The sequence below is a fragment of the Macadamia integrifolia genome, unplaced genomic scaffold (assembly GCF_013358625.1).
Source record: "Macadamia integrifolia cultivar HAES 741 unplaced genomic scaffold, SCU_Mint_v3 scaffold816, whole genome shotgun sequence".
Lineage (NCBI taxonomy): Eukaryota > Viridiplantae > Streptophyta > Magnoliopsida > Proteales > Proteaceae > Macadamia > Macadamia integrifolia.
Window position 1 is genome coordinate 219,087 of NW_024870547.1, and position 16,611 is coordinate 235,697.

At 38.3% G+C, this 16,611-nt stretch overlaps 1 protein-coding gene and 1 non-coding gene across 21 annotated transcripts; one reads left to right on the forward strand and one right to left on the reverse strand.

Moving 5' to 3' along the window:
• The first annotated feature begins 492 nt into the window (after nt 1-492).
• On the forward strand, nt 493-11,204 carry LOC122070075 (LRR receptor kinase BAK1-like). 20 transcript variants are annotated; one of them, XR_006137652.1, is made up of 6 exons: nt 508-763; nt 2,422-4,006; nt 4,137-4,309; nt 4,455-4,497; nt 4,574-4,651; nt 7,170-7,596. XR_006137652.1 is itself a non-coding variant. In XM_042634172.1 (5 exons), exons 1-4 carry the CDS (start codon nt 504-506, stop codon nt 4,634-4,636), a joined length of 510 nt encoding a protein of 169 aa, XP_042490106.1. In that variant the 5' UTR covers nt 493-503; the 3' UTR covers nt 4,637-4,651; nt 10,918-11,204. The 20 variants fall into 20 exon arrangements, 8 of the variants coding, with proteins under 8 accessions (XP_042490106.1, XP_042490105.1, XP_042490111.1 ...); XR_006137653.1 differs by lacking the exon at nt 4,574-4,651 and having other exon boundaries at nt 509-763; nt 2,422-2,565; nt 2,715-4,006; XM_042634172.1 differs by lacking the exons at nt 4,137-4,309; nt 7,170-7,596 and adding an exon at nt 10,918-11,204 and having other exon boundaries at nt 493-763; nt 2,422-2,565.
• On the reverse strand, nt 7,817-7,966 carry LOC122070079. The gene has a single exon (XR_006137665.1). It is a non-coding gene; the product is annotated as a small nucleolar RNA snoR2/U65 (small nucleolar RNA).
• Nucleotides 11,205-16,611: the final 5,407 nt, after the last annotated feature.

The following is a 16,611-nucleotide window of genomic DNA, read 5'->3' on the forward strand; positions in this document are numbered from 1 at the left end:
CTACCTGTTTGGTTTTGGTTTTGGTATGGGTTTTGACCGATTTTGGTTTGGTTTTGGTTTTGGTTTTGTTCGGATTTAATACGATTCGACCTGGTTTTGGGATCATAATATCCCAAGCCAAAACTAGTTCAATAACACTTCGGTTTGATTTGGTCCAAGCTATTTCTGGTTCGATCTGATCGATTCTATAGGTTCTGGTTAGGTATTGAACCCCTGTAGGACAACATCCTACCCTTTCCCTTCCCTCAAAAACGTTTTTTCATTTTGAATTTCCCACCCGTGAACACTCTACTCTTAATTTAATTTTGTGTTAAGAAAACCCTACCCACAGTTATTCCCTTCTTTTCTCTCCAGATAACCATCTGTCCTCTTTACCCATCTCTTTCCCGGATTTCGCTTTCCTATGACGCAACACAATGTCCGACGTGCATCCAACGCCTAAAAATACCTTGGGCTGTGTGCAACCACTTTGGGTTCCGTACCAAGGCGTTTTTTACCATTGGATGTGGGCCGGACACTGTGTTACACCGCAAAGGAGCTCAGTCCTCTCTTTCCCTACCTTCTTTTCCAACAATCGAAACCCTTTTTTTCCCCCAAAACCTCTGATCCTTTTTCTTGGGAACCAAAGCCAAGGCCGTGACGTGCAACCCATCTTCCTCCACCTTTGCTCGACCAAGAGAGCCAAGCCCACTAAGTTTCAAACCACTTGCATGGATATGGAGCTTTCTTCATCTCTGGGTCACGATTCTTTGTTGAAATCATGGTAATGATTTTTTCAATATGTCAAATTGAATGGTCAGTCTTGGATCGATTTGTATCTTCTGGACAGCCGTGATTGGTGAAGCAATTTCCTTAATTGAAATTGATATTTGCTATCTTACGAAGCCATTTTCTTTGGGATTTATGTTTTTTGTTGGGCATGGCTTTATGCCACTTTGATTGAAATTTTCAATTTTCGGATAAACCCAATATCTTAATCTTAACTACAGCAAAAAAATTGCTTGAGTTTCATTTAACCACACCAATTGTAAATAAACCTCAAGGAATCCTAACGTGAGTATCTTCTGACGCTTGTGGTTATAGATTATACTTATTCCTATTTCTAATAGCTACCTAAACATGCAAAGAAGCCAGTTGTTACCTATTTGTTTGAGTCTTTCATTTATAACTTAGAGGTTCCAAGTTCTGAAACTAATCTCATTTTCAATTTCTGTTAGAGATACCTAAATCTGATCTGTTTCTGATTGGATTGACTTCAAATATATCTATACCATACCCTATATGAGTCCAATCCATTTAGATCCCTAACCTGCTCAGCCAAATTCTCACACTCAAATGCAAAATTGGGTCTATTGCTCAAGTTTCAAGATTCTAACAACTTTGTGGTAAACAATCAAGTTACAGCATATTATCTCTTTTGCTCTGCATTTTCTTCATTGCTGGTTGTAAACTTGTCATCTGTTGGAAGTGGTCATATCTTTAACAAATCATATTTAAGTGTCGAATATTCATTTTCAACTTAAAAATATGCAGGATTTCTTTAACTATTCATGCATTTGTTCAGTGAAATTTGCTGGATTCGTTTTTCTGTTTAAAGGATTATTGCTTGTTCTACATGCCTTATCAAAGATTTTTTTTTTTCTCACTCAAGTTTCCGGCTTTGGGAATCTCTCGTAAACAAATCTTCTTGAGATTAAGTTTCTGAAGCTTTAAATGGAAGTTCCCAAACTACCCTGAAACACACCTCCCAACCCATTGATCTCCTTGAGAGTAGCTCCTTTACCTTGAAGACGATTCTAGATGGGACATAGAGTTTTCTAAGCCTGAAAGCTCTTGAAACAAAATGGAATGGATCCTGGGAGGTCATTCTGACACGGAGTGAGAGTTTTTAGCATTGCACAACCTTGGATGAAGCAGGCCACGCAAGTTGGAGGAGCTAAGGCTGATGAAGACTACTCTGATGCTCCAGATATTGCAATTGATGCTAGTCCAATTTCTGCAATTGAAAATGAATGATGGTGAAATTCTAGAAATGCCTACATGTAGAGTATTGGCCTGTGGGTGATCGGTAAAGCTTCCATTTGCTCTATGGCTTGAGGCTGCAACTGTTTGTATATGTCTTTATTTTGTAGGTTTAGCCCCTGACTTGTTATGTGAAACATGAATGTCTATTAGTTCAGGGGGTTCAAGATATGTGCTTTCATTACAATTTTGCTACTTCACATCATTCATATGATTGTAAGTCAGTACTTCCACAATATGTATCCTGATGTATACTTCGTGAATGTTTTATTAACAAAAGCTGTTATTTGCTTGGAAATGTGGAGATAGTTGCTAATGCTTTTTCCACTTAGAGTTCTTTACTGTAATAATACTCCAAACTTCTAAGATGCTTATAGAATTGAAGTTTGTTAATGACAGGAAGCTTGATAGGAATAACATCAGTGGAACTATTCCCAGTGACTTTGGGAATCTGAAAATTTTGGTTAGCTTCGATCTCTATTTGAATGACTTCTCTGGTTCCATTCTTGACAGCTTGGGGAAGCTGACAAAGCTGCGGTTCCTGTATGTATCTTTCATCCTATTTCTTCAGCTAATGAATTAATAGTTTGTGTTTGCTAGTCCTCTCTTTTTTGTGTTGGCTTCAGTGTTAACTAAGGGTTAGTTTATTTATTTATTTATTTTTTTTTTTTTTTCTGGTATTTGGATACAAGGCTTGCCTAGGAACTGTTAAAAGATGATGTTTTGATAAATGACATTATGGATGTAACTGATCATTTTGATCCAAAGCTATCAAGAGAAACCAAAACATGATGGAGTCAGTTTTTTAGATTATGGAGCAAGGATGGTGTAGTATAAAATGCAAAATATGGGAAAAAATGCACTGATTTACATGGTCAAGCAAGGTAAGTGCTCTCTTGGACTAAGATCTCCAGTGTATTTACTAGGTTCTTTTAGATTCCGAAAAGTAGGACAGAGATAAGATATTTTGATTATAGTCCTTTGGGACTTGCTTACTGTGCAATCTTATGGACTAAGATCTCAAGAAAATTGAGCAGCTCCCTATTATGTTCCAATGTAGAGGTATGTGGATTGTACTCTTCACTTTGTATTAATTTATCTTTTTTGGAAATGTATGGATTTGGAAGCACTTCTGTATAGATTGCCAAATAGTCATCAGCACAGCTACTAAAGTTTTTATTTCTTACTTATCATATGGTTGACTCTGAATTTGAAAATAGAAGTCATTTCCTTGAAAAGTCAAATTCCACTGCTTACCTAGATAGTCTTAATTATAGTTGTTAGACCTAAAGAAAGCCTAGAGAAGTAAGAGAATTAGAGAACTCACTACATTCTTCTTGCTCAGTCCATTTGGCTCCGTTCATTTCAACAAAAAAATTATAAAATTGGAACCAAAATAAGTTTTTTGGAATCATAAAGAGTCAGATATTCTTTGACTCGAGTACAATAGTGAAAAATGTGGAAAACAACTTGCAAATCAATCATGCCTTTTCTATCCATGGAAGTCACCAACCCATTATATTGCTGGATTTGTTCCCTCAATATCCCATGCCTTTAGGATTGATTGTTTGTGTCAAGATCACCTAGTGGACACTCATCAAATTTTTGAACTAACTAAAGTAAAATAGCAATTGAAAATAAAAAACAGAATTAATTGTTTGATTTTCAATCATTAGAATTTTATTTATGAAATAACTTTGAGCTTGACTACTTGTGCCCTTTGGAATGATTCAAAGCTGAGACACAAACCACGTTAAAAGTTGCCATGAATGCTTATATTTTAATTCCATGTTGAGATACAACTATTGACTCTTCTATCTTTAATACTAATTGTACTCTAGAAATTGATCTCCTCAGTTGTAGGGCAAGCCAAGTCAAAGTGATGGATCAAGAGGAAAATTTGTTACACAACATTACCTTGATCATGAATACAATTCTAGGGTCGTTTGAGTCCTAAGCTGTAACTAAATTCACACAAAAAAATGTAGGTTGTTCATAATCTATTATTATTCTTTCTTGGTTCTTGATCGCTTTATTATTCTTTTTCTTTCTTTATTAGTAATCCTAATGTTTATTCTATATGTATATGATAATCCAATACAACGGCATCTCAGGAAATGACCAAGTGGTTGAAACCTACTCCATGGCTATAGGGAATCCTTATGTTCATGCTATGGAAATGACCAAGTGGTTTCCATAGGGATGGCTGATGCTGGGATCAAGTACATTCCAAGCAACACATTTCTCGTACCACAGTCAAATGCTTGATACTGCAGCAATGCTTGGGGTTGTTCCCTCTAGATATTATGTCTTATTTAAAATTTATTTATCTTTTTAGAGATTTTTTATTACTATTATAATTTAGTGATCGTTATTTTCAATTATAATTTTTTTTAAATAATAATCCATTGTTCTCTATATATGTGTGATAGGTATCCGATACTCTTAATGGTCAAAATGAGTCAGCACTACAAGGTAAAGTGATATACAACTAACAATTTTTTTACTAGTATTTATAATTCGATTATCAAATAATATTTTTTTATTACAGGAAGTAACTCGGAAACTCAAATATAGAGCTTGGGAGCCTTGGATTCAAACAAGGAGGACTTAAAATTAGTCGAGTCTTGTAACGCCCCGACCCTATTAATCTTGCACAATATTGTACTCTTTGGCCCATGGGCCTCAAGGTTTTAAAAAGCATTGTGTAATGTTAAGGAGGTTAGAGGTTGTCAACTAGCTCAGTAATCTCTCCTTAGGTGATGTGAAACTAAAATTTACACACCCTCACCGATCTCCCAAACCCCTTGATACTTGTAGTATTCTTGGTGGAGACACCTCAACGATCTTCCAGGCATGTTTAGTACTTGTCGTATTCTTGGGTGTGTCACAACTTTACCCATTTCATCACAGTGTCACCGTTGTGGCCCCATATGTTGTCGGGGTCTGCTCTGATACCATTTGTAATGTCTTGGCTTCATTAATCTTGCACAATATTGTCCTATTTGTCCATGGGCCTCAAAACTTTAAAACGAGATATGCAATGTTAAGGAGGCTAGAGGTTATCAATTAGCCCAGTAATCTCTCCCTAGGCAATGTGGGGTTAAAGTTTGCATACCCTTACTGATCTCCCAAACCCCTGATACTTGCTGTATTCTTAGTGGGGACACTTCATCAATCTTCCAGGCAGGTCTGGTACTTGTCGTATTCTTCTTGGGTGTCACAAATCTGATATTTTTTGTTTAGCATACAATTTGAATTATTAATAGAGTGTAATTTTTAAGATAAGATTGTTGAATTAGTTATTTTGAATACAGTTGATTAGGATGATGATCATGATTTTTTTTTAATCTAAGTTATTTGGATGATAAGTAGAATTCATGTATTTGTATATATTTTTTATATATAAGTTATTATGTATTATGTAAATTCAAGAAACAGATACATTTGGATAAACATATAAAAAAGAAAAAAATTAATATTATATACTATCACCACTTAAAAATCCTGTATCTATATCTTCATAATAAAATATTCGCAATTAAAATTCATAGCTATAGATTTTGTTAAACAATATTCGACATTACAAAAGCATAGCTACAAATTGTGGTGAAAATTTACGTATCTAAAATCCATAGTTATAGATTTTACTGCATAAAAAATTACATCACTATAAAAGCGCAATTACAAATTTTGGAGTGAAAAATTCCGCAACTAAAATCTGTAGTTATAGATTTTGCTGTGCAAAAAAAATGTCACTACAAAAGCGCGACAGTTAAAATCTGCAGTTACAGATTTGCTGTGGAAAAAAAAAGGTATTTAAAAATCCATAGCAATAGATTTACAGTGGAAACATTCGTAGCTATAAATTTTCTGTGAAAAAAAAATTGCAGCTAAAAATCCACAACAATAGATTTGTTGCAGAAACATCCGCAATTAAATATCCACAGCTATAAAGTATCTTGTCTCTGCGGTGTAAAATCCGTAGCTACAAACTTAGCGACAACACTTGTAGCTACAAATAGAAAACCGTAGGTAATCTACAGCAATAGGCTATTGTTGCGGATTTTTTTACCTTTTACTGTAGAAAAAACTGTAGTTATCGGCCTCCTTTGTTGTAGTGTATATGGAAAATGAACAATAGAACTAAAGAGACCAAGGTCGAACTTTCATTAAAGAGTAATCCTTCTGCTAAATATTTTTATATTTCTTTTTAGAAAATTTTGTTAGAATACAAGATTAGAGAGATGCTAAGATCTCCATGCATCGTGTCGGAAAATGACAATTTAGAGGAGTGGTTAATGATCTTTGTCTAAATCCACATAGGAATCTCCCCAATTCTGGGGAAGCTTCTATTGATAAACATGAACTTGCCCATCTTAATGGGCTTCATGCAGCTAGAAACCAAAAGAGACTAAGGTCAAACTTTCATTCAAGCTAAGGGATGCAGCCCATGTTTAAATTTCATAAGACGAGCATCCTAGTCCAACAGCTAACTCTCTACTATGAATAACTTGGTTGATGGTTTCCCAATGAAGGGTCCATTGTCATGATAATGGAATAAAACTCTTAAGATTTCAGAGAAACCAAAAGAACATCAATAGCAGGAATTTAGTTTTGATTAACCAAATTGTATACTTCACAAACTTGGTATACATTCAAAGTCATTAGCCATGAATCGACAAAACATTGTAGAAGTTTCAATTCCTATATTGCCTTTTATTTAGATCTACCACATACTTTTATCACAAACATGCAAATGCAAAGAAAAACATACCACTAGCAGCTTCGCACTCTCCTTTCAATCCTACAATTGGAACTTGAAACTAGGAGAATGTATAAATAAAGATGGGCGTGGAAATAACGGCTTCTCCATCTTAAGAGAGGAAAATCACAGACTAAACTATACATATATAAAAAGATAACTAAGAAGAAATTGAAGCGTAGAACGAAAAGAATTGATTTAACAACACTTAAATTCACGAAACTTGTAGGATTATAGAGCCCTATATATTTATAGTAATTTTTTTTTATCAAAACCATGCTTGGTCCTCAAGGATTATCTTTTGCATTTCTTAATTCATGATTTTTTTTTTCCCTTTGGTTTTAAGATAATAATGACATTTTTTTGTTTTGGGGATTGGCAGTTTAATGCATTCTTGAATACCATATTTTCATCACCACCAACGGTGGGGTTGATTGTTGCTGTGTTCCTTGACAACACATTGAAAGTGGAGAAGTGAAAGAAGAATAGAGAGATGCTTTTTTGGTTGAAGTTCAGAACATTTAGAGGTGATAACAGAAATGAGGAATTCTACACTTTGCCATGCAATCTCAACAGGTTTTTTCCTCCCACCTAGCAACCACCCCTATCACTAAGCAACCTAGTCTTGTGAAGCTCCAATTGAAAGCTCTCATCGTAGTTGAGAATGACCAGCTTTTTTGAGGATTTCTCTACGACCTTTGCATCTTTTGTAATTTTGCCACACCATCATTGAATGGCCTCAAGCATTGTAAAGCATTTGACCTAGGCTTTGTAGGATCTGATATAATAAGAAAAAAGTTTTGGTCTTTCTTCTTGGATTGAAATTCCAACAATGGCACTAATGAAACTAACACAAGGTCCTGCACAAGCTCTGGACTTGGGTAGAAGTTCATTTGGGTTTTGTAACATTATTTTAAATTTATCATTACAAATCAATAAGAAAAGGAAAAATAAGAAGGAAAACACAAAGAAGCCTCAGAAAAAAATATATTTAATTAAAAATTTGTAACTCGAAAATCGATCTAAAAAATTTGTAATCGCAGAAATTGGCTGTGGATGAATGGGAAATAGTTAGATCCACAGGTTCCTATCAGCATACGAAATTCAATATTGGTCCGATCATAGCATCACTAGTCATTGTACTTTTATGATTCACTACCGTTGACGTGACATCGGACATCTTCAAAGAGGAAAAAAAGATAGGAATAAGAAGAGGATGAAGAGAAAAACCAGAGAAAGACTTGTTACGCCCGTACCTTAACCCGGTCTGAACTTTTGTGATAGATCTCGGACCAGAGATACGGAGCACCATTGGGTTCTTGCTCACGACAGCTCATTGCAAGAAGGAAAGGGATGACCCCACTTGCTTTTGCATTTCATGTCAGTCCAACTGGAGAGGATTCAAGCCTTCCGACCCCAAGTGGTAAGTGACCCAACACCTCTCTATCCGAGCACTGACACATACCAAATTGTCGGAAGACCATGCCCATTGCATAGGGTAACACCATATGGAATGACAAAGATGGGGTAGCAAGTAGTCACGGCACATCACTGCCTTGACCACCTGAAACAAGGCCACCGGAAACACCTGGGCTGAATCTAGTGGCCCTGCATCCAATGGCTTAACAAGCTGTTACACCTGCACCCTAACCTGGTCTAATTTGAACTTTTGTGATAGATCTCGGATCAAAGATACAAAGAACCAATGAGTTTTGGCTCATGGCAGCTCATTGCAAGAAGGTAAAGAATGACCCCACTTGCTTGTGCATTTCATGCCAGTCCAATTGGAAAGGATTCAAGCCTTCCGAATCTAAGCGGTAAGTGACTCGACACCTCCCTACCCGAGTCTTGGCACATATCAAAATTGTATAAAGACCATGCACACAGGATAGGGAAAACCCCTATGGAATGACCAAGTGGGGACAACAACCATTCAATGCAGAACACTGCCTGAACCATCGGAAACAAGGCCACCAAAAGCACATGGGCTGAATACAAATGGTTTTCAATCCCTATAAGTCCCACCACCCGCATCATGAATAGCACCAGATGACCCCACACACTCTCTCACACCCTTCCCATGACTTGTACACTACATGAGTCTAAGGAGGTGGGCCCACGTGCCCCAAATCATGGATTAACCTACTTGGACTGGACAAGGACCAACCAAACAGGCCCTAAACATTTCACTTTTATAAAAATGAGAAGTGAGTCATTTCTCACTTGTCCAAAAATGTGGAAGGGAGAGAAAGAAAGAGAAGGAAGGAGAAGGAGGAGGGGAGCTTGGTTGAGCTCCTAGATTCGCATCCCGTTGTCGGAATCTTGCCAGAGGTAGGTACTACTTCTTCTACTACTCTCTTTCCTCATGTTGATCTTGTACATCTAAGCATAGGAGTGAACCACCGGGTTTGTAGGGTGAGCTTTGACCCCAGCACCTCCTGGAGCTTGGGTGAGTGTTCATTTCACTCTCCCATGTGATTGCTAAGCTCAAGCCAAGCCGGTGGGCTCCGACAACACTATGACAAAAAATGAACGTAGGGTTTCGATCTTTCGCTTGTCGTATCTCCCAAATGGATCGTTGGAATTGGGATTTATTTAGCTTAAAATGAAGGTAGGAGTACCCTCTATAAACTCCGAGGGGCAAATTCCCATGATCAAACCCGAGCCGAAAAGCCCCAAATCCTTAGGCTCATCTGGGAACCCATCAAAAACAGCCTGGGTAGAATCTAGTGTTATATTTCCAGTGGAGTCCACGATCTTAGGAAGCCTCTGCCAAGGCCACCGGAAACACCATTGATATTTTCGATGGATTTTTGCCTGATTTCGGTGCATATTTCCGGTGACTTGTTCTACACTGTCAAAATTTGAGAGTACTTACACCCTTTGGGGGTAACCCCTATGGGTCCCATCTGATGTTCCTGATACATATTGATGCCCGATTACTCTTGTACCTAGGATAGGGACAAGCACGTACAATGAGACCGATCATGAGTTGATACCCAGTTGATACACTAGCAAACCCGATCCAAACCAAGTTAAACCAAGGTGAGTGATGGTTGACTTTTATTTTGCAGAGTGTTTACTATTTCAGAAATTAGTCACATGTGTTAGAAATCATGAATGCTCTTTAATTGTTAATTGCATAGGTGAATATGATAACATGTTTATTTATTGAATTGTTGTGCTTATAGGATTGGAAATTATGATATGTGATGTATGTTGAGATGTGTGACGGGATCCGGTGTGGCCAGGGTGGTTTCAGTACCTTGATTGTCATGTGTATGTTGCATTCATGCATTGAGTATGTGCATTAGATTTAGATATAGTCATGGATTACACTTTATGGCCGATGGTTATTCCGGCATTGTGTACTCTGGGACTATACTTGGAAATGGGTACGTTTTGTGGCCGATGGTGATTCTGGTATTGCGTAGCCTATACTCAATTGCTTGTATGCTAGATAGGTATATAGTCGTGAATTAAACTTTGTGGCTAATTGTGATTTCGGTATTGTGTATCCGGGACTACACTTTGAAATGGATGATTCTAGTATCGTATTCCATACTAACTGTATCATTATGCAAGGCATGTAGGATATTTGTGGTTAGGTGATATTTCCTATGTTATGTCCCCTTGCCAATAGGGGGTAAGGTGTTGGATAACCTAGTAGTGGTATGTTTGATGAACCTTTTCGGAATGCCACACCCGCAGTACAATGTGATTGTTGCCGGAGGCAAGAACTAGTCCAACATAGCCTATGGTGATTCTAGTGCTGTGATTGTCAGGAGGTGATTATAAGGGGTTTACTGGGTGACTAATGGTCGCATTCCGGGACTAGCAAGCTACTTATCGCGACTAAGATTTGTATCACTGGTGACTGATGTGCGAGTTCCGAGACCAGGGATACAACCTAATGTGTCGTAGTAGCATTACCAGACTTGGTTGTATGCTAGGTGGATAAATAATCAAATGAATTGCATCATTCACAATATGTACTATGTGTTTACTTTATGCACTCATGTCATCATGGATAATATGTATGTGTGTTTTGGGTGTGCATGAACCCCACCCCTCACTAAGCTAGTTGGAGCTCACCCCTTGTATATATTGATTTTTAGATGATGATGTAGGTACCGTGGTGCTGCTGGGTTGTGACTCTACTTCCTTTGGCCCCGAGTACGGAGTGACAGATTGGTGGATGCCTGAGGCTGAAAAGCACGACCAGGACTGTGCCTATGACACCTGTACCTATTCGGCACCTTGTGAGGCTTGGTTGGCCTTTTTGATATTTTGATACCGAACTAATTAATGGTATTCTTATTGGACTTAATATATGTAAGTCAAGGATATATGTTATCATTAGACGTTATACCATTTAAACTATATTCCTCTATTTTATACTCTGATTCCGCTGCAATTGTTCTGGTGGTTCGATGTTGTGTGGTTGTGAATGTTAAGGTATTGCTATCAGAGATCCTAGTAGAGGTGTAAGACGGGTAAGCATCTTACTCACACCATTGGTATCCCATTACGGGGATTGGGGTGTGACAACTTAGTATCAGAGCATAATGCTCTACCTTAACTCACAACCTACTCGAACCTTGATTTCTTGGGGATTAGGATTTAACTAAAAATCTCAAGACAACAAATAATTGAAATTTCACAATTAGGAAACATGTTTAGGTGTAAAAGCCATTCATTATATAAGGAACTGAGTATATAAGCTTACACCAAATTTTCTCAAATAAAATGACTAAAAGCAGGAAAATCCTAAACTAGCCTTAATCGCTAGGAATTTAAAATTTGACATAAGTAAATAATAGAAATAAAAGTGCATAGTAAAATCCTAGAACATCACAACTAAAAGTAAAGGCAGCTGTGCCGGAAAACATAAAACAGGGAAATCTTAAAACTACTATGGTACCATAGACCACTACACCTGCTGCTCCTAGTCCTGGCCTTGGTTCTAGTTCTGAGCCTGAGGCCCGAGCTCTGTCAAGGGAATCCCAAGGTAGAGGACCATGTCCTTCATCTGCCTCTCCATAGTGGAAACTCGACTATCAAGGAGACAATAACTCTTATCCAAGCTCTCTAGATGGTTTGTCCATCATCCTCATGATATTTTTCATGGAATCCAAATAAGCCATCACATTATTCAACCAGTAAGGCCTCGAGCCCCTAGAGCCCTGGAGGAAGAAGCCACTGTAGTCCCATAGTCTTTGGGGGTGGTGGTGGAAATACCCATGGAGCAGGTATGCCATGCTGGATAGGTGGATCAACACCCTCCTGACCCTCTTGATTTTCCTCTTGATTCTCCTCCTGGTCATCTACATTACCCCCTCCCTGTTGGTCCTCTACATCCATGGTCTGTAGCCCTTCTTCCTCCTTATTATCTGTCACCTCATCCATGTTGGGGATCATCTTCTTCAAGGACTCTTAGTTGAAGTCAATGATATCAACCCCAAGTCTTTCCTCATCCTCCAACTCCACCCCAAAGTGGCTAAACACTATAGTCAGTAACTTGCCGTAGCAAAGATTCTCGGCCTTGTGGTCTTCAGCCTTCACTTCCATGGTCCACATTAGTAGGTAGGGAAGATAGAGTGGCACTCCCATATAAAAACAATAGGTGACAAAGGCCTGCAATACCAATGCCTCATCATAGTGCCCACTCATGGGAAGGACATTCAGCTGAATCATTCTGCAAACCACCTTGGGGGTAGCACGGTAGTTAATAGTGTGGTGCCACCCGAAGCCCTCCTTCGTGAGAATGTTTTCCATCTCTTGCTGAATGTCAAAATTTTGAAACTTATAGGACGGAGTCCTAGGTGGATAGTAGGCCAACACCCCCTTATTGAAGATCCTCAGAATCATGGCCAGCTCCACCATGTTGAAGGAGATATCAACCCCCTTCACCCTTGAGGTAATCATCATGTCCTCGGTGCCACAGTTCTCACACCAAAGGTTGTAGTGAAATACCTCGTACCACCCATAGCATCGAATCGTTGGTGAATACGAAATCATTGAAAGTCCCTCACATGCACGTATTTTTTGGGATCAACATTCTTGTATTCGAAGGATTCCCAGCGGTCTTGCTCAACCAGGGAAAGAAACCAATAGCGATCATATTGCTCCTCCATGGGGAGATCCTGTTGTTGTTGAGCGGTGGCACGGCGGGGAAGGTTTTACGTCCTGACATAATCACAAAAGACTGGTACCTAAGGTTTTGGAAATTTAAAACATAGGTTAGAGAAGAAGAAGAAACCAAAAACCTTGAAAACTAGGTTGAAAGGGATGAGAAACTCACCGTGAGTGTGTAGGTGGCAACAATCGATCACAAAAACATGTGCAAAAGGCAGGGGATGGTTGAGGTAAGCTTCCTTGGCCATTTCCTCTCCTTCTCCAAAGGGAACAATAGGGTTTTGTGAGAAGAGAAGGGCTCACGGCCCTATTTATCTCATGTTTTGGGCCACCAGAAACACTGGAGTAGGATCTGGTGGGCTGTTTCCAATGAATAAAAATTTTGAAACCAACCACTATTTTGGTCACCAGAAATATGTCTGATATTTCCAGTGAAATCCCACTGTTTCGTGTGACTTTTGGCTCTGTTTCTAGTGAACAGTACAGTATGGAAATTTAAATTGATTTCTAATTCCTTAATTATTTATTCCTTCCTATTATGCATGTGCTTGAATTGTGATGTCATGTGGGCCCCTCCTATGCATGTTTAACCTAACATGCTACTTGTACATGTGTTTGTGGCTAATTAGATTTCCCCAACAAGAATCATATTGCACACGAACCCCAATCCCGTTCACCTCCTGCTTCCCCTAACCAAAATTGAGGTAGACCACCCAATGTACTAAGGGCCCTACCTGTCCTCATGACCCAAGATGTTGCCTCCATAATGGGGAACATGATACAAGGGATGGAAGAACGACAAGTCCAATTTATGGACGGGATCGATGCCCAGATCCAAACAGCCATAGGAGCCCAAAATGCACCACCTGCACCCCTTACTCCACCATTGCCAGCCCCAATACTTGCTAGCTCGGCCACCCCTCAAACATCCGATGGGGTATAAGGGCAAGTGTAAGGGAAAGTGCATGGGCAAGTGCATGCTCAAGTCCAAGGGCAAGCTCAAGTACACGTCGAAGGGTGGACCGACCTAACGAAGATGATGGAAAAGTTCCAAAGGCTTAGATCCCATACTTCTCTAATGTGGGCCAAGATCAATTGTAGCCATCAAGATGGATTGGGGCTATGGAGAAGGTTTTTAGGTTGATGGGTTGCATCGACAAGCAAAAGATACCGTGTGCGGGCTATTAACTACAGAACGAGCTAGATGCTTGGTGGAGAGCTACTGATCCCATCTTGAGGGTAGCCAACTGTTTGAGATTTTAAAATGTAACCACAAGTGTACAGATCAGTGTAGCTGTGGGTCGAACATAAGAAGAGCAGCCACTTTATTTTTTCGCTTCTTTTAATAATACAAAAGTGAACTGATTAATGATTGTGATATAATTTTAATTACCGTCTTAAACATATGTATCTAAAATAACGTCATAACCATTCGTCATCTAAGAATTTAAACACGCAAGCCACGTAATTAAAATTAAATAAATAAATAGCTGAAAACAAACACCCCACGTAATTAAAAAGCAATGAAAGAAAAAAATGGTGAAATAAAAATAAAGTAAAAGAAAGTGGATAAAGCTAGAGAGAGACTCATAAGTAGGTTTCTCTACTTAGCCCGAGGGATGCATCATAATATGAGCTTCCCTACTTGACCAGAGAGTTACTCTTACAAGGGTTACTCTACTTGGCTTTAGGGAAAGGGAGACAATTAAAATAAAAACAATAAAATGATGGTTCTATGGCTAGGAGGGGCAAAGCCAACACATACACTAGCCATGAACCTTGGGGAAAAGGGATAGCAATAATGTAACAACTGAAATTAAAATCCTAAATTAAGAAAGAAAGGGTAGTTAGAAGAGGGAATGAGAGGGAGGAGAGAAGACTACTGAAGGAGCCTACTTACTTGAACTTCAACCCTTATACTGAAAACTTGATCGATTTGAGATACTACCAGTACTAAAAACCAGATCTGGAATAAACCAAATTTGAAATTTCTAGTATTAGAGAAAACAAATCTGAAGAAAAAAATTGAATTTGAAAGATATGCTTTATAGCTTGTTCTTGTGACCTAGAAGTAAGCCTAGAAGTAAGCCTAGAACTAGAACTTGAAAATTATAACTTCAATTGTTTAAATAATAAAAATAAGAGACTGAATCAAAAACAAAAGTGCTTGTATTAATTGAATAAAAAGAACTTACAAAAGTGTTTAAAGCACAAACCTAGAACTAGAGCTAGAGAAAGAGAAAACTAGAGAAAGAGATAGAGCAACTAAGAAAAAAACCCTAGAAGAAGAATGAAGGGCCTCCTCCCCTTGTGTTAATTCTACTATATAGAGAATGGGTGAGGGAAGCTAACGATTTTAGCTTCTAAAAAAATATATTTCTTTTTTATCTTGTTGATGAGGTGGAGAGAGCAGAGAGAAAACGTGTGGAGAGAGATCTCCCACGATTTTTCTTACCTTTTTTTTCCTATTTTTTCTCTCTTTTTCTATTTTTCTCTCTCTTCTTGCGCAAGAGAAACCCCCTTTGCCCGATTTTTCTTGCTTGGATTTGGATAATATTCTATTCTAATGAGAAATTCCATCCATGTTCTTGTCTTTTTTTTTTCTTCTTCTTTCTTATTTTTTCTCTTTATTTTCTCCCTCTTCTTCAAATTTGCGTACAACCATCTTGGCCGACCTCCTTTAAGTGATGAGTAGGAGAGAGAAAATCTTCTAAAAAAAACCTCAACAAAATGGCAGCTAAGAGGCTCAAATTTGAGACCTCCTAATAAGCAAGGGATTTTGCACACCACAACTCACCAACTACTCTAGGTAGTTGTTGTTACCAAAAACGAATCTTCAATCACTTAAGGATGTGGTCCACCGATCCTTGTTGGCATTCAGAATATTCTTTACACCCTTGGGACAACTGCAGATGGGCTGGTTCTGCATCTCGATTTAGTTCTGATCCATTATTCTTTTTCTGGCCTCAAAAGAATAATCACTTGTATGGTTGACCAAACGAATGTGTACTTGCAATTGAACACATTCATCTTGCTTAAAATTTCATCCTCTTCACAACCATGAAAAGAAATAGGACCTCTTTATATGTAAAATTGGAGATATAACGCTCGATAGTCCTTAAGGCCTTGAAAATATAAAACCTGCGAAAAGAGAGTAAAACCTAAGGTAACTCCATTCTAAATATGTAAAATGCATGTTTTACTATACTAGATGTCACACATAAATGTGCTTATTAGAATTCCCCCACATTTAGACTTTGCTAGTCCTCGAGTAAAACAAAAAAAAAAGAATAAAAATAAAAAACCTAACTCACTTTCGTAGGAATCACGGTTGCACTTAGCATGTGTAACAAGCCTTTAAACCCCTAGGCCACCCCCTAGTAGACAAGTTGTGTCTCGTGGGTATTTGCAGTGAACATACACCCAAAATTTAGAATAAATAAATCCTAATCTTGGCTAAAGGTAAGGGCCATACGGATCCGAAGCAAAGATAATTCCTCTTACAAGGGACCCCCACACTTTAACTTTTATTACCCTTTATCAATTCCAGGCACTAGTATATTTCTTAATTTGGAACTCACTTCGTCTCTTCCAAAACATCCTTATCTTAAGGCAAAATCACTTGTGAAGAAATAGGGAACCAATAACTAAGGCGTTGGAGTGTTTTTTACCAAACATGTTACCTA

What these genes read in the sequence shown, in the direction of transcription:
- LOC122070075 (XM_042634169.1), top strand. Translation starts at nt 504, where the DNA reads ATGTGGGCCGGACACTGTGTTACACCGCAAAGGAGCTCAGTCCTCTCT. An exon ending in GATTCTTTGTTGAAATCATG is followed by an intron (nt 764 to 2,421) that starts GTAATGATTTTT and finishes TGTTAATGACAG; the next exon opens with GAAGCTTGATAGGAATAACA. An exon ending in CTGACAAAGCTGCGGTTCCT is followed by an intron (nt 2,566 to 4,454) that starts GTATGTATCTTT and finishes TATGTGTGATAG; the next exon opens with GTATCCGATACTCTTAATGG.